General features: G+C 42.8%; 1 protein-coding gene across 1 annotated transcript in view; it reads left to right on the forward strand.

The window, feature by feature from the left end:
- Fbxl13 (F-box and leucine rich repeat protein 13) overlaps nt 1-23,470 on the forward strand; it is a 197,424-nt gene that overhangs the window by 101,070 nt on the left and 72,884 nt on the right. The window contains exons 11-12 of the mRNA XM_055612592.1: nt 3,650-3,750; nt 14,763-14,892. Coding sequence (XP_055468567.1) covers nt 3,650-3,750; nt 14,763-14,892 — 231 coding nt within the window. The remainder of the gene's footprint in view (nt 1-3,649; nt 3,751-14,762; nt 14,893-23,470) is intronic.

The raw sequence follows: 23,470 nt of genomic DNA on the forward strand, positions 1-23,470 counted from the left end.
AGCATGAGCTATAAACGGATGTTTCCAGAAAAATGGCTGAGGGAGTAGGAGGAACAGGGGCTGGAAAATGTAGACAGGTTTATAGAAGTGGGTAGAGACTCAGTCTACCCAGCCAATGGGACAAGTCTCTGAGGAGAGAGAGAGAGAGAGAACAGAAGGAGAGCCTGGTGAGCCATGACGCTCAGCACACGCCCACACCAGCTAGAGGCCAAGGCTCTTGGCACAGGTGACAGGACACCTTACCTGGGTCCTCAGTGCTCCCTCCCAGAGTTTTACCCAGGCACGTGCCCCGTATCACAGTTATTCCTTCTCAGATGCATGCCCCATTTTAACATTAAAGCCCACATTTCTTTGTGTCCTTGAACCCATTTTTCTGTCTGCCTGAATGATGCTTAGCTCTCCCATCCCCTTAACCCCAGCTTGGCTATAATTGTTCTTCCTTTAAAATATCTTTCATCTCCACTGGGGTTTCCCATACATTTTTGAAGAACTGACTTTTAGAAAGTAGCACCGTTAGTAAAAACAAATTGATGTGACCGTGTTTGCTCAAAGTAAACACTTTAATCATTTGTGGAATGCACATAGAAGTCTGCCGCCATTGCCACAAGTAATTTTGGAACATTTTCTTCATCCTTAAGAGAAATCATATCCATTAAATCACCTCTCATTTTCTCCCAGCTTTTTAGCACCTTATAATTACATTTTTTTTTTTCTGACAGGATCAATTTGCTTCTCTTCCGAGTTGGCATTGTGATCTCAGTCCCTCAGTACTGATACTTTCTATTCATCTGTATTTACATTGCCGTTCCTTTTTTTAGAACAGGAATACCTTGACAATTCTCTTTCCGTGTTTTTTCCATGAAGCCTATCCTCCCATTTCAGAGCAGACAGAGCATTTGTTTCCCCCAAGGATGGAAGACATCTTTATGAGTAAATAAAACATAAACATGAAAGCACAAAGACCCTTAGGATACTTCAGCTCTTTTCTCCTGATACAAAGCCTTTAAATTGTCTAGTTCCCACCCAGCAGGCCACTGCTCTTGGCTCGGCCAGTCACTTTTCCTCTCACTAGTTCATGCCTTAGCACAAATAAGCTGCCACTTTATGGTCAAGAGTGTCCCCAAGAAATCGAGGGACAGGCAGACAGGCCCAAGAGCACACAAGAGAGAAATTCTGCTTTCTCTCCGGCTGGGGTCTTTCTCCAGCAAAATGCCTTCATCAAGACAGATGGCAATCTTTGCTATCATATTCTTCAGATATCTGATGAGGGTTAAAACAGGGTTGTTGTGAAGCGATTCATTCTTTCTATGGGTATTTTAGCACCCGCTGTGTTAAGGCTATCCCATTAGGTGTTAGAAGGAATTTTAATGTGAGTTAAGCTTCAGTTCTTGCCCCAGGGAGCGTTAGTTCTGCATACCAATACAAAATTGCATTCTTTGACTTTGGCCTTCTAACAGGAAAGTCATCCAGAAGGTTGTGAGCATCAAAGACTTGTCCAAGGTTGGGATCTATAAAGGGCTAGCAATTCCATCTAGCTCCATTTAAAGATGTGGGTAACATCCACTCAAAGAGCTTGGATCTCTCTAATCTTGCCACGTGAAATAAATCACACTGAAATATTTAAGTCCTATGGACACCTGCACGAGCCATTCCGTAGTGTGCACACGCAATCCGTTTTGCACTGTGTTCAAACATTTCAATACTGAGTCTCGCCTTCTCTTAAGTACTGAGAATGGGAGTGATGTGAACTTGTCTGAGTGACCAAGTGCCTCCAGAAAGGCAAAGGCAGAGAAAGAGGGGTTTGTGGACCCAGCTCAAGGGAGTCTCATTCCCCCACTGCATACAGAGCACAGCCATGCCCCCCCTTGGCCCCATCTCTCCTGAGCCCCCTCTGAAGGGGGCTCAGCCACCTCTCTCAGCTCTCCTGGTCAGGTGATTAAGCCGGCCCTCACACCGGCCTGGTCCCACCTCGCTCGAACCCTTGCCAAAATCTTTTCACAAGCGCCTGATCTCTGTGAGTCCTGACTGGCACACTTGACATTTTCAAAGACAAGTTTTGCACCTACCAAAACTTGGTCTTTGATTTTTGAAGGAAACTTGGGCTATATTTGCCATATCTGTCTGCACATACCTGAGTCTTGCACTTGATGACTGGGTGACTATGGAAATTGCCCACAGCTTGAGTGCAATGCTAAGAGCAGAGAGTTTTCAATGGCCCCACCTCTCTCCGTGGGGCACCAGCAGGAAGAGACTTTCCTGTGGGGAGCCCCTGAGTCTTGGTTAAGATAGGATTTGCTCCCCAGAAGAAGACTCTTTGGGTGACCAACTACCCATCACCATACCCCAGGACTTTGTTATGGCAAGTACCCACGCATCCTGGAAATGGTGAGGAATGTGAAGTCGGACGGACCTTGATGGCCCCCCAAAATCAATTTTGCCATCCCTAGAGGTATCTCAGCTGTTCTGAATTCTCCCAGTGACATCTCCAGGCATGTGGTGATTCACCCACTTCAGTCAGGTACCTGTGGTGGGCTATCCCTTTCAGGATAGAGTGTCCTGAAATGTGCTGGAAGCTCAGTGATTTAACTCTCTCTGATACCTGGCGGTCAGTTCCCTGGAGATTTATCAATCATCGCTGGATAGATGAAAACACATTGTTAACTGTTTCTCCTCCTCTTTTTTTTTCCTCTTTCTTTTCTTTTGTTTTGACAGCGTTTCACTCTGTAGCCCAAGCTGTACTGAAATTCACTGTAGCCCAGGTTGGCGTTTAACTCAGCCTTCCCAGTGCTGGGATTTTAGGCATGCACCATTACGCTTGATTTTCTACACTTTCTGCCGAGTAGCTCATTGCAGTCAAAGCTTGACACTCATCTGGTCTTTTTCAATTTTAGCTCAAGACTTGACAGCATTGCCTCTCAAGTTCATGACAGCCATAGCCTTCACTCACTTTAGCTTCAGCCTCCTCTCTCCCCAACCCCAAACCCAACACTGGATCTTTGCCCTCTATACACCTTGTCTGTTGTCTACGCTTTACTTTTCAAATATAGCTATTGAGACCATCTCATACAGAGAAACCCTGGAGAGAGAGAGAGAGAGAGAGAGAGAGAGAGAGAGAGAGAGAGACCATCTCAGAGTTATCATAAATTCCATGAAAATTGGTTCAGGTTTTTAAATGTATCATTATCAGAACCACAGAAATTTAAGTCACACAGACAGACGGACATACCTAAGCTAAATCTGGCCATGATTTTAACAAAGTCCGGTTGTTGAGAACATTTACTATTCCAATCTTTAGACAAATTTTTAAACGGGCCAGTTTGTGACCACATTTCTATATCTGGACGGTCAAATGTCATGCTGTGACATTTGACATGTCACCTACTAGAACTTGCAAGGGTTCGCCTTTTAGTGAAATGTCATTATGGTATAATGAATTTTATTTCTAAAGAAAGAGGAAAGGAGGGAGCAATGAAGCTTCCAACAAAAACGACTATTTTCTACTTTTTATGTGAAGTAGTGTCAAATGTATATGAAGGGCCAAGTTGCATATGAATGTTTTTCTGGGACAGGAAGGGAGATGAGAGACAGTGGCGCAATTGAGAGTCCTGTGAGAGTTTGATATGATTTCCTTTCTTCTTTTGTTACGCAGGACGACGCGATGAGACACATTTCTGAGGGCTGTCCTGGCGTCCTGTATCTCAATCTATCCAACACAACTATCACCAATAGGACTATGCGGCTCCTGCCCAGGTAATGCTTGTGGCTGTTTATTCGATTGAAACAGGGTCTCATACATCCTCCAGGCTGGCCTTGAACTCATGCTCGTCTGTCCTTTGGCTGGGGCTGCTTTCACTCTTTGTACCACATTGAAAATATTATGCTACTCTAGGCTTTTGGCTTGTTGTAGTTGACCTCAAAGACAATTCCCCATCATTAGTTCCCAACCAGAGCAGCATGATAAGGGGACAACTGCTTTCCGGTCCCTGAGCTGGTTGGTGTCTGCGCTCTCCTTCCCTGACAGGTATGGCTGGTCACCGGTCTTCTGTCACGGCCAGTATTTTTGTCACCCTTGCAGCAGTGTACCCAAGTCCCTTGAGATGACCTTTCCCATCTGTTTCTGTTCCCCTTCCTGGGCATTTGAGCCTGACCCTCACCCCGACTTTCTTTCTGGTGTCTAGGACCTTTCCCTAACAGAACTCCAACATGGTCCCTCCCTGGCCTGTGCACACGGCTATCCGGGTTCCAGGTGTCCCTGTGTCCCATTGAGATGACACTGCTGAGCTCTGACTGTCGCCTTCGGTGTCCCCAGAATGTGGCAGCTGCTACTCCTTAGCCAACCCGTTCTCTGGAGAACGGAGAGAAAAAGCACAAAATCTGGCAGAATCTTCAACTTTACGCAGCTTTGTCTGATTCAGTTATTCTCTATTTTTACTGTGGAAAGACTAGCCCAGGCACTGTATCTGATCCCAGGGAGATTTGACTTTGGGAAAATATGTCTCAAACCCGTGTGAAAGACTGCACTTTTTTGAAACTATAACTTTTTGAGGTCCCTTGAAAACTAACAATAAGACATTTGGAAAAGCTTAAAAACAGAAAAAATTCTGGGTGGCAGTTTCTTTATGGCTGACTCTAATAATCTTCCACAAATGGGCAAACTTCAGAAAAGTGGCATGGCACTTCCTGTTTAATCAGTTCTGCAAAACTTTCCTTTTAAAACTCCTCTAGACATTTTAAAACATGGAGGATCTTCACCTAGCCAGGCAATTAGAAATTTGCTTTTACTTCCTGTATTTTTTAAAACTCGGGCATATAATCCATTTAGAATTTATTTTAGTGATGAAAGAAGCGGCGATTCAAAGTGGAGGTCAGCAAACTGTGACCCACGTGGTCCAGCGTTTATTTTTGTGTGGTCCATCAGCTGCAGTTTTACATTCTCCATCCGTGATAGCTGATAATCCAACATTATTTATTGACTGTAGTTCTGTGTGGTTCTTCCTTGTATATTTAAAAAGTTTAGACAGGCAATAAGTATTTAAAATGCATCTATTCCTACTACCTCTGGTGTTTTCATGGCCCTGGTATCCTGCCCTGCTCCTCCTTCAAGCAACCTGTCCCCATTAGCTTGGAAGCGGCTGGTAGGGAGTGTTCCACACCGTGAGAATTGGCTAATGTGACAAAACAAACTTGAATTATTGTTTTGACCATTGTTTAAACTCCAACTGATGGAAAGGGCAATTTATAAAGCAGACTAAATTTAAAAGTTTGTCATGCCTGTAGCCAGTGCATTATAAATAGCACAGAAATTGAGGCAATATTTTTTTTTCTTTCAATCCCTTAAAAATGGTCTGATTTGGCAATGAAAGCACTTGTGTTATTGACAGGTGAATACAGTCTGGCCACGTGTCTCAGTTTGCCCAATTCTTTCTATAATGGAAATGGGTGTAATATTTGAAAGCAGAGAGTATAACGTAATTCATGGAACTACACTTGGGCCTCACCTGCAGTGATCAGTTGGTGGGCTACCTCTGTAAGAATTTGGCAAAAGTCAATGAAAGTATTGTGTGAGAACCAGTTGACTACAAAGAATTGACTATAATGAATATTGTATAGTTTATTAGTATTTGTAAGTCATGTTACCTAACCTTCATATCTGTAAGACAGTAAGATATAAAAATTTATAGTAAACGTATTTATGTACAGTTTTGGAAAGCTAGTTACATATTTATCAATATATTAATAATTAAGGATAAAATAATGATTTATATGTCAGCATCCTGTTAGGAACAGAGTACTTTTACATCTTTCAAAGTTTATAGATCTCTTAATAAATTTTTATCTTGGTCAGAAAAATGTTTTGAGTTATTCGTAGATGTGTTTTCAGTTGTCATCATTAGTAGCAACCTTTTAACTTTATTTACTAAATGGCCCTTTTTGGGTTGGAATATGAGATGCAAGTATCTTTTTAAACTTTTCTCTTAAAAAACGACACAAACAGAGCCAAGTAATTATTTCTAATTAAGAATTTGGGAAAAGCACATCAGACTTGTTAAATTCTATTTCCATTTTCCAAACAAGTAGTCTATATTTTATTTTCTTTTTGACCCAAAACTTAGAGAGGAATTCTTTGTTTAAAGTGGTTGGTGCTTCGATGATTAAACTTCTGTCTTTAATTATAGAAGAAATATGGACTGAATTATTTCTGCTTTTCGGAATTCAGATTTCTTCAAGGACTGGTTTGTAATTGGTTTCAGCATACTCATGGATGTTTAAAGTGAAGAGAATGTGTTTAAGAGAACAAACTTTTGTGTAAATGTCCGTTTGTACACAAGATCTTCTTAACACGGTGTAATATAATCGTGATGTGCTGGTCACTGTAATCAAGATTATAGTTTATTTTTATCTTACACATATAGTATCATGCTTTATCATAGATTACACCATTTCCCCCACATATTATGGTATTCTTTTTTTTCTGGTTAAGGTTTCTTAGTGATTTGTGATGTTTTCTGAGACAGGCTCTCACTCGCTGGCCTAGGCTGCCCTCAAACTTACAATCCTCTCACCTCAGCCTTCTTAATGCTGTGATTACAGGCACATAGCATCATACTGACCTTGAATGTTTAAAAATCTCCTGCTAGGCAAATGGTGGGAACTAGAAAAGATCATCCTGAGTGAGGTATCCCAGAAGCAGAAAGACACACATGATGTATACTCACTTATAGGTGGATGTTAGACACATAATATAGGATAAACATACTAAAATCTGTACACCTAAAGAAACTAAGCAAGGAGGACCCTAGGTAAGATGCTCAATCTTCATTTAGAAAGGCAAATGGGATAGACATCAGAAGAAGTTGAAAAGAGGGAACAAGACAGGAGCCTACCACAGAGGGCCTCTGAAAGACTCTACCCAGCAGGGTATCAAGGCAGATGCTGTTGAAGAAGTTGGTAACAGGAACTGGGGTATTGCTTTGGTAGGCCTGACCATGCTTTTGTTTAGAGAAATGTGGATTTTGGGACTTTGTATCAGAAAAGCAGTTGAATCTTTTAAGTGGGGCTTTATGTAGGAGGATGGAAGACAGTGGTACTGAGGGTGATTTGAATTGTGGGGGTCTGGCTCAAGAGATTTCAGAGAAGAAGAATTTTAGTATGTGGCCTAGAGGATTGTTCTTTTGAAATTTTTTTACCCTTTTCTGAAAAGTCTGCCTGAGGCTAAGCTGAAGAGTTTTGGATTAGTTGACTTGGCAGAGGAAATTTCAAAACAGCCTCATGTTGACGCTGTTGTGTAATTATTAGTGTTCACTTTTAGGCAGCTCTATAATGAAAAGGAACAGCTGAGCAAGGGAAGTTACAGAATGTACAATTTTCGGAGAACAGGGCACCAGGAAGTGGAATGGAGCCAATTCCTGTGTTCAAGGAGATAAACAGATTAAAGAAAGGCTGATATTAAATGGAATAAAGGGAGCGGTGACCTCAGGGCACAACCCCACCCAGTTTAAGCTTCCAACTTGTGTAATGAAATTAAAGGACAGTTTAGCCATACAGGTTTAATCCCAGCATTCAGGAAAACCAGATGGATCTCTGAGTTCAAGGCCAGCCTGGTCTTCAGAGTTTCAGGACAGCCTCGCTTTGGCAGTGAAAGAAAACATCAAAAACAGAAAGCTGGTGATGATGTAATTGAACGAGGGAGCCATGCTCCAGCCCAGCAAGCAGCAGAACTTGGCAGCTACAGCCACAAGGTTGTGGCTTTAGAGTCAAGGACACAAGAAAGGGTTATGGAATCTCAACCAAGGAACACCTCTGAGGCCAGGCACGTGGCAGGGATGTCCCTGAGTGGAGGCGTAAAGAGGCCATTGTGTGAAGCTGTGAGGGTGAAGCCTGGATTGCCTTGGAGACCCCAAGATGTAGAGATGCCAGAGCCTTGGAATACCTGCCAAGGAGAGCTGCTAACATGGAATGGAGACAGACAGAGAGACACAGAGAGAGAGAGAGACAGCAAAGCTGAAAGCAGTTGGAGATCTGAAGAGCACTTTGACATCAGACATGGAGATGCAGAGTTTGGAGTTTGCCCAACTGGTTTTTAGTCTTGCTTTGGTCCAGTATTTCTCAACTATGCTCCCTTTCCTACCTTTTGAAATAGTAATGTATATCCTGTGTCATGATATATTGGAAGTATGTGATCTGCTTTTTTATTTTGATTTTATAGGGAATAACAATTAAGAGATTGCCATGAGTCTAAGAAGAGATTTTGGATTTTGGACTTTCACAGGGTTGAGACTGTTATGGATTATGGGACTGTTGAAGTTGGACTAAATGCATTTTGTATTGTGATATAGCTATAAGCCTGTGGGGGTCAGGGAGGGGAATGTGGTAGTTTGAATAAAAATGGCCCCCATAGGCCCATAGGGAGTGGCAATATTAGGAGGTGTGGCATTGTTGGAGAAAGTGTCACTGTGGGGGGTGGGCTTTGAGGTCTCCTTGCTCAAGCTAAGCCCAGTGTGACACACAGTCTCCTTCTGCTGCCTGTGGATCAAGATGTAGAATTCTCAGCTCCTTATCTAGCACCATGTCTGCCTGCATGTTGCTATGCTTCCCACCATGATAATGGACTAAACCTCTGTGTCTCTCCGCAACCATAAAACCCCAACTATGACACCCTGGCTGTCTTACAACTCACATTTTTTAAAATAATTTATATAATTTTACTTTATGTTCATTAGTATGCAGGTGTCAGAGCCCTTGAGATTGGCATTGCAGACAGCTGTGAGCTGCTGGGTGGGTGCTGGAAATTGAACCCAGGTCTTTGGAAGAGCAGACAGTGCTCTTAACCACTGAGCCAGCTCTCCAGCCCCCACAACTCACATTGTTGAGACTGAGATCCATTTGCCACTCTGCCTTCCAAATACTGGGATCAAAGGGATGCCCCGCTGCATGGCTACTAGCTTCCATTTTTAAAAATGCTAACTGTTTGTGCCTATTAAAGAGGAAGGTTAAAAACAGACATGCTAAGACCTGAATTTACAAAGTAAAGGATTTGAAAGTAATTTTTATTACTCTACAACTTGTTTTTTCTTTTCTTTCTGTTTTTTTTTTTTTGTTTTTGTTTTTGTTTTAAATGGGTTCCATGCTATAGTCCAGGCTGTGTTAGAACTCACTGTGTAGCTCAGGCTGGTTTGAACCTGTGGTAGTCTTCCTATCTCAACCTTCCATATACAAATGTTAGGGACCATGGTTGACTCTCTCCTCTGCCTTTTAAACTTAAAACATTCTTGCCGACAATATGTTAACATGCTCCTTTCCCCTTAGGTAATTTAACATATTAGTGTGGCTATGGACGAATAATACTTTAGGCATATTTATTTTATAAATGAATATATAATTTAGTGGGAAAGATAGAAAAGTTGAATTCCACATGAGAATTTTGTTCTGGTTGTAATTTCTAGTTCTTTCCATTCAATGAACATTTATAATAAATTTTACTTGATGCTGATGGTTCTTGTCATATGAAAAAAATCATATAGTAACTTATTTAAAATAAAAATATGCTTCATAGTGACTATTTAATTGTGTTGTGTTTTTCTATTGGTTGGGTTTACAGAATTCTTCTTTAAGCTGTAACTAACCAGAGAAGTGCTGGCTTGTAGCTGCCTGTCGCTCCTCTTCATTGCCTTTAATACTTCTTTTCAAAGAAATCAGTTGTCAAAATGAAAAAAAAAAAATGATCGTTTCCCTCCTTGGCAATACCAATGTGCCAGTTTTTATTTGAGTATTTTTTTCCCCTCACTTCTTTGGGGACTTAGTTTTCTAAAGTTAAAAATGAGAGCTACCTATAGCTCTGTTTCATTATTTATTTGTTTTTCTTTTTGGGGGTTGGGAGAAGGATGTGGTACACGTGCCTGTGGAAGTTAGGACAACATGAAAGACTCAGTTCTCTTCTTTCACCAAGTACTTTATCAAGCTAGAACTTGGGTCATCAGGCTTTGCTGGTGGAAAACCGCTTTACCTGCTGAACCATCTCACATCTTTGCCTCCTGCTGTTTTCTGCTCTTTTTAATCCTTTCCAGTTATTCTGACACCGTAGCCTTGGCAGTACTCTTGGGGTCTTTTGCCCAGCACCCTGCTTGTTCTGTGTTTAAGTCTCCCTCCCTCCAGTTTGCCCTGACTCATGCCACAGGAAGAGTCATCCCGGTACAGCCATGTCTTGTCTAGACTCTTCCCTTCCTGTCCCTGACAGTATCTAGCTAAACACACCTGTGTGAGTTGCCCAAGAGAAGCCCTGACCTCTGGTCATTTCATTCTTCGTGCTTGTCTTCCTTGTGGTGGGGAAGCCCCTCTTTTCCTGCCTAATCCCCAGCCTCATTAAGCCGTGGCATCCCTGAAGACCAGTGATTTCTCCTCTTCTTACATTCCAAGGGAAGCACTCAGTTATTCATCCTGTGATGATCAAGCCTTCTGGGCATGCAGGCGGGAGTAAAACTAGTATGTTTTTTTTTTTTTTTTTTTTTTTTTTTTTTTTTTTTTTTTTTTTTTTTAAGGGGTGTGTGCGCTCAGTTGTTCACTTGGTTTTACATTTTCTTATTCTATTAAATAGAGTATTATCTGTTATGGAGCCTTACTAATTTTCCTCAAAGAGGAACAGCCAGCCATGGTGAGCTGTCATGCTCAACGGACAACCCCAAATTCACCCTCATTAATTCTGTGGTTTGAAACTCCCTGTTGGAACCAAAGAGTCCCAAACTCAACGAATCCACTTACAAATTCCCTTCTTTCTAGACGAGGCCTTGTCCTGGTGGTTTTGATAGAAATTTCCATTTAAATACACTTTCTAGCACACTCCCTTTGGTGTTAACCTAAAACACTCCAGTTCTTCAGTGGAAATGAAGTAAAAAAAAAAAAAGAACAAAAATAATTTCTGTGTTTTCTTTAAGATTACACTAAAATCTTTCTTAAAGAGTATAATATTTGGTGATTTCTTAAAGATCACACTAGTAGCAGAAAAATAAATTAAAAAAGAAACCCATACCCTCAACAAAAAAGTTATCAAATAATTAGGAAAAGATGAAACACACTATAAATACCCTTTCTAAATTAGAAATGGAATCATCAGGGGCCCTGTACTGGGAAGGTGGTGAACCTGCTGTTACTTGGAAGGAGAAACATTTTTCCCCCCAAAACAGGGTTTCTCTGTGTAGCCTTCGCTCTCCTGGACTCTTTGTAGACCAGGCTGGTCTGGAACTCAGAGATCCACCTGCCTCTGCTTCCTGAGTGCTGGGATTACAGGAGTGGGCCATCTCGCTTGGCTCTTTCTTGTTGTTGTTTGTTTTTGGTTTTGTTTTTCATGACAGGGTTTCTCTGTGTAATCCTGGCTATCCTGGAACTTGATCTGTAGACCAGGCTGGCCTCGAACTCATGGAAATCTGCCTGCCTCTGCCTTCCAAGCCCTGGGTTTAAAGGTGTGTGCCACCACCACACAGCTTTCTTTGCCCAGTTTTAAATCATGTACCAGCTCTGTACAACTTCGCCACAGGCGTTTCACTCTTAATCAGCCCTGTATTCTAGCAGCTTTCTGTCTGTAGCGCTGGAAAGAGTCTCCCCCACCCCCCAGCTGCTAAGATTCTTATCCATTCCTTTTGCACTGAGGATGAGTCCCCTCAATTCTCACTTTGAAGGGAAGCTGGCCAGCAGCTTTCAGCTTGGGAGCCATAGAACCGTTTAGCCTAACAACCACCTTATCTGCCGCCGAGGCTCTTTACCCGTAGCCAGTGGCCCCTGCCTTCAAAGGGAAAGAATTTGGGTGTCTTTTTTAAAAAAAATTTTTCTCTCTCTCTCATGTGTGTGTGTGCGTGAGTGCATGTGTGCTCGTGAGCACGCGCACAGGGGTGTAAGCATGTGAATGCAGGTGCCCTCAGAGGCATCTGGTTCTCTGAAGCCGCCTGACACAGGTGCTGGGAACTGAACTGCAGTCCTCCGGAAGAACAGCAGCTGTTGAGCATCTCCCCAGCTCCTGTTGATGGGTTTTGATGGTGTGAAAAATCCTCTATGTTTCAACTAAGCTTTACCTGAAATACAGGGAACATGAGAGATGGCTCAGTGCCCTCCAAGGCACCTGAGTTCAACCCCTGGGAAGCACATGGTAGGAAGAAGGAACCAGCTCCTGAAAGTTGTCCTCTGACCTACACACACACACACACACACACACACACTATTAAGCTAAAAGGATTTATGGACCTTATAGGTTACCAACAGTATCTGTATTATACAAATAGTCAATAAACCCCTCACTTAATTCTTATTTTTCACTAACTGAGCTTATTGACTTAAGGAGGTAGAATTCTAGGTTTGGGTAAGGTATAGACCTCATATGATGTCCTTCAAACTCTTGTCAGATGAGCATCTACTCCGTTAAATGAAAACAGTGCACACTCTGTAAAAACAATGCAGACGTTGGCCTGGGGTAACAGCTTGGTTGATAAAGTGCTTACTTTGCAAGCCTGAGACCTGAGTTTGATCCACCAGAAGCCACGTAAAAAAGAAAAAAGCCAGTTGTGGTCCTCGGGTTTGTAATCCTAGGGAGGCAGACAGAGACGGATTCTCCGGGCTTGCTGCCCAGTTGGCTGGCATGCTCGGCCACAAGACGCCCTGTCTCAAAAAACAAGGTGGGTATCCTCGCAGGAATAGCAGTGGAGGTTGTCCTCTGGCATGTGTGGGTACAGGCACGTGTGTGAGTGACTATACACACACACTGACATACAAAGACATGCATGCACATACAGAGAGGTATGCATATGCACACACATACACTGACATACACCCAGACATGCATGCACATACACACACACATGCATATGCACACATACACTGACATGCACACACAGCTATGCATGCGCACACATACACACGGAAACACACACTGACTGACATATACACAGTGCATGCATGCACACACGCATGCCCTAGAGCTTGAGCACTCTCCCACACAAATGTGCATGCGTGCCCACACTTAGGAAGTAAGTTAAAAGAGCAGGATGCTGTTATTGTGGAGGTGGTCGTGGCAGTGATAATGGCAAGGCATAAACTCTTAAAGTCTGCTGATTTCAATGATCAAGAATCATCCTCCTGATAATACTATTAGATCTCAATTCTCGTTTATTTTTTCATCCTTCTCCAAGGCAAGAGCAGATGGGGTCAAATCGGCATAGCAGATAAGAAAACTGAGGGTCAGGAAAGCTGTACGCCCCATAGTTTGCTAAGGGGCCTCCAAAGGGGGACTCCTAAGCAGAAGACAGTATCGTCTGTACTCAGCAGCCAGCAAAGCAATCTGGGACAGCGTAGGGAAGTGGCAGGACGCATCAAGGCTATGACTCTAGCTCAGTTTGGCCAGAGTCCAAATTCTTGTGTATTTTCCACAGTGCTGTCCTGCCGCCACACTAGAGTGCTGTTACTAGAACTGACACCCCAAGCTCTGCTCAAGAGAGGGGAAGGGAAATCATTTCTCAGTCCGCTGGGGGTCTGGGGAGAGGGGCTTGTCTTTCTAGGTCCAGCCCACTGCCACTGTGGTCCAAAGGCTTCCTTGGCTCTTCTGTGGAATCTCATGCACACAGCCAGTCCCAGAGGGGAACGTGTGTTCTCAATCAGGATTTTGCCGTGGAATAGAACCATTAGATCTTATAGAGTTGGTTTTCAAGTACAGGGCTAAATCTAATCTATGGACAATGCTTGCATATCTTGCTCCCCGTTTATGTGAAGATAAACTTGATTTGCAAACTTTTGAAGAGGCAGAGAGGCATTTTCTCCCTGATTCTTCTAGTTTACGAAATTGCTGCTAAGCTGTTGCAGATTCCAAACTGAGAGCATATTGCTAATTTTTGCACGAGCAGGCAGCAAGAACCCTTACATTTTTAAAAGAATGCCATGCTGAGGAGGTCTTAGAAGCTCGTCCACAGTGTCCTGATAATGCCAGCCCTTACGTGGTAGAACAGACTCAATCCTAACTCCCTACTTTTCTTCTGGAAGCTCTCATTTTGGTCATTGTGGGAATGGCATATTTCCTGCTTCAATCCAGCACTGACAGTCTCCTGTGTAATTTTTATTCTTTTAAGTGTTTCCCACTTAGTTACTCACCAGTCTTAACCCATGTTTAAATCCCGAATGCGTATCAGTCTGAACCATTATTTTCAGTTACCATAAGAAAACCGTTACTCACAAAACCATGCATGTTGAAATCTCTGGTTTTTAAATCATTTTCTTATCAGACCCATTTTAAGAGCCTGCCACCATAGGCTTTGTCCTCTTTCTGTCCCAAATCCTCACCATGGTGGAACAGTTAATTTCCACTAAACGTTTATCTTTCTTAACATTTCTCATAGTTTGGCAAAGGTAAGAGCTGAAAACTAGAAAGTAAACTCTTAACTTGGGTTCCAGCAACAAACTTTCAAATAAATGCATGCAAGGCTCCTCCTACTCCAGCCAAAAAAAAAAAAAAAAAAAAAAAAAAAAAAAAAAAAAAAAAAAAAGCCTATCTTATCAAGTTTCTCAAAAACCTAGCCAGATAATCTTTCTTTTCCTTTGAAATGCTCTATCACTAAAACCTCCTTCACTTAACAAGAAGGGAGACACATTGTTAAATGGCTGTACATCTGTAAGGAGAGGGCAGGATGAATCCAGCTTTCCCTCCCTACTTTTGTCATAGCAGCTCAAGAACGGCATGAGGAAAGCTCAAGTGTTTGACTTTGCTTCCTCCCTTCTCTGCCCCGTCGCTCCAGGAACTTCCACAACCTACAGAACCTGAGTCTGGCTTACTGCCGAAAGTTCACCGACAAAGGTTTACAGTACCTGAACTTGGGGAATGGATGCCACAAGCTCATCTATCTGGACCTTTCCGGCTGCACCCAGGTTTGCCTCCCGGTCTCAGTGTCTCAGTGTTCTCTGCCCGGCAGCGGACGAGGTCCTCCTCCGGAGAGCCGGCTGCCTCCAGCCCTCATGCCTGTGCCGTGCACACTCATGCTGTGCATCGTGCACAGCACGGTTCTGCTGAGGTTTTAAATTACACGGCCACAGCTGCTTCGCTTCGCTCCAGGATTGCTGCTATAGGCGCCTGGCCTCCGTCCACAGGCGTGTCACACCAACAAACAGGCAGAGCTCATTGGATGGCGAAACAGACCACTTCTGAGCACAGTTAGAGGGCAGAGTCCAAATCTCCAAAACTTTATAGAGCTACAGAGATACAAACAAATGGGCTGGGGGTAGCCGGGATCCCTGACGAGTCAGTTAGGTTCCACTGTGGGTTTTCCTGTGGGTAAAATGCCACAAGCAATAAATGTGAGAAAGAAAACGCCCACAACAAGGACTGTAAATGTTTAAAACTGCATTACACTCATATGCTAAATACCATGATGATGTGAGGTCTGTGTGGGAAAATGTTTTAAGATGAAGGGACCAGGGTTAGGGAAGTTGGGCAGGAAGCCACGTGAAGCCTTGAAGGACTGGGCACAGGCCTTCAGATAGGTGCACATCCACAGTTTCTTCTGCTATCCATAGTTTTGATAGATTCAAGCTATACCTCGTGTAACTGATTTTCTTCCACATCTCTGCGTATGTTCAGATACTGATGCCCTACTATGCTCTTTATAATACAACCCAGGTGAGAACTAGCTAAAATAAATGGCCAACCACAACTGGCTTTAGTTGCCATTTATTGAGTTGTTTTGTGTTAGGTGAGGCTTACTCCTCATACAGTTGCTCGTGAGGGTTTTGTGTGGGATAAACTGGCCATTATTGTACATCTGACAGAAGCCTATGGCGTAGGTCAAGTTATAAGCACCTGGAAGTGGAGGCCACAGGGACAGCAAATGGATGGAATCCTTACACAAACACACTGCTACCCGAATGTGGTTTCCTAGTGTTCTAGGCATGAGAAGGAGAGAGAGAGACATTGGCAATGATTGAAAATGTGTAGAATGGATACTACCTTGAGACTGGCCTGCGGATGTGTGTTGATACTGACCAGGACTAAAGATGCAGGACCCTTGCTTTCCTCAACTTGGCTTAACTCATGATGGCTTCTTGACCTTGGCTATCTGGTGTCTCTTTTCTTGGAGCACTTAGTCAGAAAGCCTGGAACCGTAGGAATTGTACATTCCTTCTCTTCCTCCTTGGAGATGAAAAGCTCTTTTAAAAAGCTCTGCTATGGTTTACAACCTAGGAATGTCTTCCCCCTGGACCTGGGAGCTGTCCCTGTGACATAATCACAACAAAGAGTGCATGTCTCGTCCCCCAATTTCTAGAGAGGAGAACACTAACATATATGAGCACCGATTAGGAAACACAGACACTCCTGTCACAGAGAAAAGTATTGCTAAATACAGACATAACTTCATGTGCTCAACGAATTCCACCAGCCAAACTCCCCTAACTGTAAGTCCTCTGATGCTTTTCTAACTGCTCACTTTGGATCTTAAAAACCATCACAGTGAGCCTCACGTCCTCATTCTTAGTTTCCACGTGTGTGTTTATTGTAGCCACAACATACGACACTCCTCAGTCATGCACACACTCAGACACACTTATACCCCACATGCTTGTGTGTGTGTGTGTGCGTGCGCACACACACACACACACACACACACACACACACACACACATGCATTCTATGGGCAGGAATTTCCAGATACAGTCGAGTCTAAGCAAGAAGCTTACATCTGTGTTCTACTGCCAAACATACCTGGTCTGTCATTGAAAATTGAGCCAATGTTTAAAATTGTGAGGTTTCCACACACACATAAAAATCTAGACTTAAAAATAAGTAAGTGTAATCAAAGGCCAGAGCTCTCTGCAGAGTAGGGGTGCACCTCCCGTGTGGTAGGGGTAAGCTGGAGCTGAGTCAGCCTTCTCCCTTAGAGGTGGGGCACAGTCTCAGCCACTGCTCCTGTTCGATGATGTCTTTGTGTGTGTGCATTTGTACAGACAGCGGCACCATCTAATTCATTGCCTGTGTGGCCCAGTTGCTATTTAAATGTGGTCTGAATGTGTAGGAATAAAATTCTTGGGCTGGAGAGAAATCGTAATCAGAAAGGCTTGCAGGTGTGCCGGCCTGAGTTCAATCCCCAGAACCAACATTTATTAAAAAGCCAGGGGTGTGTGCAAGTGTGTTGACTTGGAATCTCCTCCCACGGGGAGGCAGGGAGACAGGATCCATAGGGCCTGCTGGGCAGCCAGCCTAGCTAGCCTAGTCACTGTGTGGATGGGTGACTCTCTAAACTATATAACTGTGACAATTGACCCATCCACACGGTGAATGTCAGGCCAGTAAGTCTTAACACAGCAGATAGCTGTTGAAGAACAATACTCAGTGTTGACCAATGCGCACATGGGCTCACGCATGCGCACACGTGAACACAAGTGCCCACACACATGTATGTGGCATGAACAGAAACGTGCGCACACATACACATGCACACATATATGGACACACACAGGCACGGCATCGACACAAATGGACACATTCACATACATGTGCACAGGCACACATGTGCACAGCATGAGCACAAATGTACACCCTAATGCAAATATACCCAAGAATGAAATGCTCTTCCTAATTTTCTTTATTTTGTAAACCTCAAGGCCCAAGTGTTTGTTTCTTTTATTTGTCCTTTTCCCACTTCTATCTGCTTGAGAATCCAAGAGATTTATTGATATCGGACACTAAGAACTGAACCATCGAACCTGAGCCCCATGACACCCCTCGGGGGTCAGAAAGGGGCTAATCTCCAAGTACAGATCTCAGATCTCAGGGGGAGGAGCAATGCAGCTCTGCAAAGAACCATGGGAAGCTTCATGTCTACGCCTCTGAGCAGCTGCTTCAACTCTCAGGGGTAGGTCGGCCTGTGGTGGTTTGATAGGTATGGTCACTTAGACACATGTGTTTGAATGCTTGGCTCATGGTGGGTGGCACTATTAGGAGGTGTGGCCTTGTTGGAGGAAGTGTGGTCTTGTTGGAGGAAGTGTGTCACTGTGGGGGTGGGCTTTGAGGTCTCCTATGCTCAAACTATGCCCGGTGTGACACATAGTCTCCTCCTGCTGCCTGTGGATCAAGATGAAGAACTCTCAGCTCCTTCTCCAGCACCATGTCTGCCTGCATACTGCCATGCTTCTCACCACAGTGATAATGGACTAAACCTCTGAACTGTAAGCCAGCCTCAATGAAATGTTTTCTTTATAAGAGTTGCCATGTTAAGATTGGATCTATTTGCATTTTTCTACATGTAGACATCCAGTTAGACCATCACCATTTGTTGAAGATGCTGTCTTTTTTCCATTGTATGGTTTTGGCATCTTTGTCAAAGACTAGGTGTCCATAAGTGTGTGAGTTTATTTCTGGGTCCTCTGTTTGATTCCATTGATCCACCATTCTGTTTCTATGCCAGTATCATGCAGTTTTTACTACTGTTGTTCTATAGTACAGCTTAAGATCACGGATGGAGATACCTTCAGAAGATCTTTTATTGTAGATGATTGTTTTAGCAATCCTGGGTTTCTTGTTATTCCATATGAAGTTAAGAATTTTTCTTTCCAGGTCTGTGAAGAATTGTGTTGGTAGTTTGATGGGAATTACACTGAATCTGTAGATTGCTTTTGGTAAGATGGCCATTTTTACTATGTTAATCCTGCCAAGCCATGAGCATAGGAGATCTTTCCATCTTCTGATATCTTCTTCTAATTCTTTCTTCAAAGACTTGAACTTTTTTTCATACAAGTCTTTGACTTGCTTGGTTAGGGTTACTCCAAGGTACTTTATGTCCTTTGTGGCTATTATGAAGGGTGTTGTTTCCCTAATTTCTTTCTTAGTCCTTTTGTCTTTTGTATACAGGAGGGCTACTGATTTTTTTGAGTTAATTTTGTATTCGGCCACTTTGCTGAAGGTGTTTATCAGCTGTAGGAGTTCCCTGGTAGAGTTTTTGGGGTCACTCATGTAGACTATCATATCATCTGCAAGTAGTGATAATTTGACTTCTTCCTTTCCAATTTGTATCCCCTTGATCTCCTTCAACTGTTTTATTGCTCTAGCAAGGACTTCCAGAACTATGTTGAAGAGATATGGAGAGAGTGGACAGCCTTGTCTTGTCCCTGATTTCAGTGGGATTGCTTTAAGTTTCTCTCCGTTCAGTTTGATGTTGGCTATAGGCTTGCTGTATATCGCCTTTACTATGTTTAGATATGTGCCTTGTATCCCTGATCTCTCCAATACTTTAAACATTAATGGTTGTTGGATTTTGTCAAATGCTTTTTCAGCATCTAGGGAGATTATCAGGTGGTTTTTTTCTTTCAGTTTGTTAGTTTGATGGATCACATTGATGGATTTCCGTATATTGAACCGCCCCTGCATACCTGGGATGAAGCCTACTTGGTCATAGTGGATAATATCTTTGATGTGTTCTTGTATTCGGTTTGCAAGTATTTTGTTAAGTATTTTTGCATCAATGTTCATAAGGGAGATTGGCCTGAAATTCTCTTTCTTTGTTGAGTCTTTGTGAGGTTTAGGTACCAAGGTGACTATGGTTTCATAGAGTGAGTTTGGTAATGTTCCTTCTGTTTCTATTTTGTGGAATAGTTTGAAGAGAATTGGAGTTAGCTCTTCTTTGAAGGTCTGGTAGAATTCTGCACTGAAACCATCTGGTCCTGGGCTTTTTTTGGATGGGAGACTTTTGATGATCGCTTCTATTTCCTTGGGAGATATAGGACTATTTAATTGATTTACCTGGTCCTGATTCAGCTTTGGTAAGTCAAATCGATCAAGAAAATTGTCCATTTCATTTAGATTTTCAAATTTTGTGGCATATAGACTTTTGAAGTAAGTCCTTATGATTGTTTGGATTTCCTCAGTGTCTGTAGTTATGTCCCCCTTTTCATTTCTGATTTTGTTGATTTGGGTGGTGTCTCTCTGCCTTTTAGTTAGCTTGGCTAAGGGTTTGTCGATCTTGTTGATTTTCTCAAAGAACCAGCTCTTGGTTTCATTGATTCTTTGAATTGTTTTATTTGTTTCTAATTGATTGATTTCAGCCCTGAGTTTGATTATTTCCAGCCGTCTACTCCTTTTTGGTGTGTCTGCTTCTTCTTTTTCTAGGGTTTTTAAGTGGGCCATTAAGTTGCTTGAATGAGCTGTCTCGAATTTCTTCTTGAAGGCACTTAGTGCTATGAACTTTCCTTTTAGCACTGCTTTCGTTGTGTCCCACAAGTTTGGGTATGTTGTGTCTTCATTTTCATTGAGTTCTAGGAAGACTTTAATTTCTTTCTTTATTTCTTCCCTGACCCAACTGTCTTTGAGTAGCAAGTTGTTCAGTTTCCATGTGTGTGTAGGCTTTTTGTTATTTCTGTTGTTGTTGAGGTTCAGCTTTATTCCATGGTGATCAGACAGGATACAAAGGATTATTTCAATCTTCTTGTATCTGTTGAGGCTCACTTTATGACCAACTATATGGTCTATTTTGGAGAAGGTTCTATGAGGTGCTGAGAAGAAGGTAAATTCTTTTGTGTTTGGGTGTAAGGTTCTGTAAATGTCAGTTAGGTCCATTTGATTCATGACCTCTGATAGAGACATTGTTTCTTAGTTTAATTTCTGTTTTGTTGACCTGTCCTTTGTTGAGAGTGGGGTGTTGAAGTCTCCCACTATTAATATGTGGGGATCTATTTGTGGTTTAAGTTTTATCAATGTTTCTTTTACAAATGTGGGTGCCCTTGTATTTGGGGCATAGATGTTCAGGATTGTGATGTCTTCCTGGTGGAATTTTCCCTTGATAAGTATGAAGTGTCCTTCCCCATCTCTTTTTATTAATTTTGGTTGAAAGTCTATTTTATCAGATATTAGAATGACTACTCCTGCTTGCTTCTTGGGTCCATTTGCTTGGAAAGCCATCTTCCAACCCTTTAACCTCAGTTAATGTCTATCTTTGTGACTTAGATGTGTCAAAGACCTCAACATAAAACCAGACACATTAAATCGGTTAGAAGAAAAAGTGGGGAAAACCCTAGAACTCATTGGTACAGGAGACAACTTCATGAACAAAACACCAACAGCACAGGCTCTAAGAGAAACAATCAATAAATGGGACCTCATGAAACTGAAAAGCTTCTGTAAAGCAAAGGACACCGCCATCAAAACAAAATGACTGCCTACAGATTGGGAAAGAATCTTCACCAACCCTATTTCTGACAGAGGGGCTAATATCCAGTATATATAAAGAACTAAAGAAGCTGAAAAGCAGCAAACCAAGTAATCCAATTAAAAAATGGGGAACAGAGCTAAACAGAGAACTCTCTGTAGAGGAATATCGAATGGCAGAGAAACACTTAAAGAAATGTTCAATGTCATTAGCCATTAGGGAAATGCAAATCAAAACGACCCTGAGATTTTACCTTACACCCATCAGAATGGCTAAGATCAAAAACTCAAGTGACAACACATGCTGGAGAGGTTGTGAAGAAAGGGGAACCCTCCTCCACTGCTGGTGGGAATGTAAACTTGTACAACCACTCTGGAAAGCAATCTGGCACTTTCTCAGACAACTAGGAATAGCGCTTCCTCAAGATCCAGCCATACCACACCTCGGCATATATCCAAAAGAGGCTCAAGTACACAAAAAGGACATTTGCTCAACCATGTTTGTAGCAGCTTTATTTGTAATAGCCAGAAGCTGGAAACAACCCAGATGCCCCTCAACTGAAGAATGGATGCAGAAACTGTGGTACATCTACACAATGGAGTATTACTCAGCAATGAAAAATAAGGAAATCATGAAATTTGCAGGCAAATGGTGGGACCTGGAAAGGATCATCCTGAGTGAGCTGCCCAGAAGCAGAAAGACACACACGGTATATACTCACTCATATAGACATATAACATAGGATAAACCTACTAAAATCTGTACACCTAAAGAAACTAATCAAGAGAGAGGACCCTGACTGAAACTTTCAATCCCCATCCGGAAAGGCAAAGAGATGGACACCAGAAGAAGAAGAAAACAGGAAACAACCTAGGAACCTGCCACAGAGGGCCTCTGAAAGGCTCTGCCCTGCAGACTATCAAAGCAGACGCTGAGACTTATGGCCAACTGTTGGGCACAGTGCATGGAATCTTATGTAAGAAGTGGGAAATAGTAAGACCTGGAGAGGACAGGAGCTCCACAAGGAGAGCAACAGAACCAGAAAATTTGAACACAGGGTTCTTCCCAGAGACTCATACTCCAACCAAGTACCAGGCATGGAGGTAACCTAGAACCCCTGCACAGATGTAGCCCATGGCAGTTTAGTGTCCAAGTGGGTTACATAGTAATGGGAAGAGGGATTGCCTCTGATATAATCTGATTGGCCTGCTCTTTGATCACCTCCCCCTGAGGGGGGAGCAGCCTTACCAGGCCACAGAAGATGACAATGCAGCCACTCCTGGTGTGATCTGATAGACTAAGATCAGAAGGAAGGAGAGCAGGACCTCCCCTATCAGTGGACTTGGGGAGGGGCATTCGTGAAGAAGGGGGAGGGAGGGTGGGACCGGGAGAAGAGGAGGGAGGGGCTTATGGGGGGATACAAAGTGAATAAAGTGTAATTAATAAAATAAAATTAAATTAAAAAAAAAAAGAGTTGCCGTGGTCATGGTGTCTCTTCACAGCAGTATGACCCTAACTAAGACACTGCCTCCTCAGCTTAATTTCAAATAAGGAATCTGGTAACCCACTGTCTTAATGATTTCCCCTGTCACAAAGAGCTTCTGTCTTTGTGTTAGTGTTTCTTTGGCTGTGATAAAACACCATGACCAAAAGAAACTTTGGGAGGGAGGGGTTTATATTTGCTTACAGATCTATAGAGCATACATCACTGAGGGAAGCCAGGGCAGGAATCTGGAGGCAGGAGCAGATGCAAAGGCTGGGTGTGTGTGTGGGGGGGGGGGGAGTCAAGCACTAAATTAAGAAAGCGCCCACACAGCCTGATCCTATGGAAGCATTTTCTCAGTTGTGGTTCTCTTTTCACAGATAACTCCAGCTTGTGCCAAGTTAATACCAATGCCAACCAGGACAGCCCAGGGAGCTAAAGTATGTTTGCTGTGTTTGGGATTTTGCCCTAGGAAGTTATATGCGAATATATACCAAGAAGAAATATTCTAATAAGTCGAAAAGGTCTCTAACAGGATCTTACACCTGAGCGGTTTTTCGCTGGTCTTTGCCAGGTGTCTGCTTCACGGCAGGCGTAGAGTAGGGTAGAGTGGCATGCTTTTCTCTCAGGAGCCCAAGATTAACATAAAGCATGCCAAGGAGGAAGCTTAAATGTGCCCACTGCTGCTCCAAAAAGGTACTGAGAAAGAATTTTAGCCATACAAGTTAGAAAAAATAAATATATAATGGAGCACTTCAGTGCAGAATAAAAATCAGGTCCGTATGTCTCAGAAATACTCCTTGTTCTTCGTGGACTGGGTGAACAGTCCAGG

Source organism: Psammomys obesus, unplaced genomic scaffold (genome assembly GCF_907164565.1).
Source record: "Psammomys obesus unplaced genomic scaffold, mPsaObe1.curated_primary_1811, whole genome shotgun sequence".
Taxonomy (NCBI): Eukaryota; Metazoa; Chordata; class Mammalia; order Rodentia; family Muridae; genus Psammomys; species Psammomys obesus.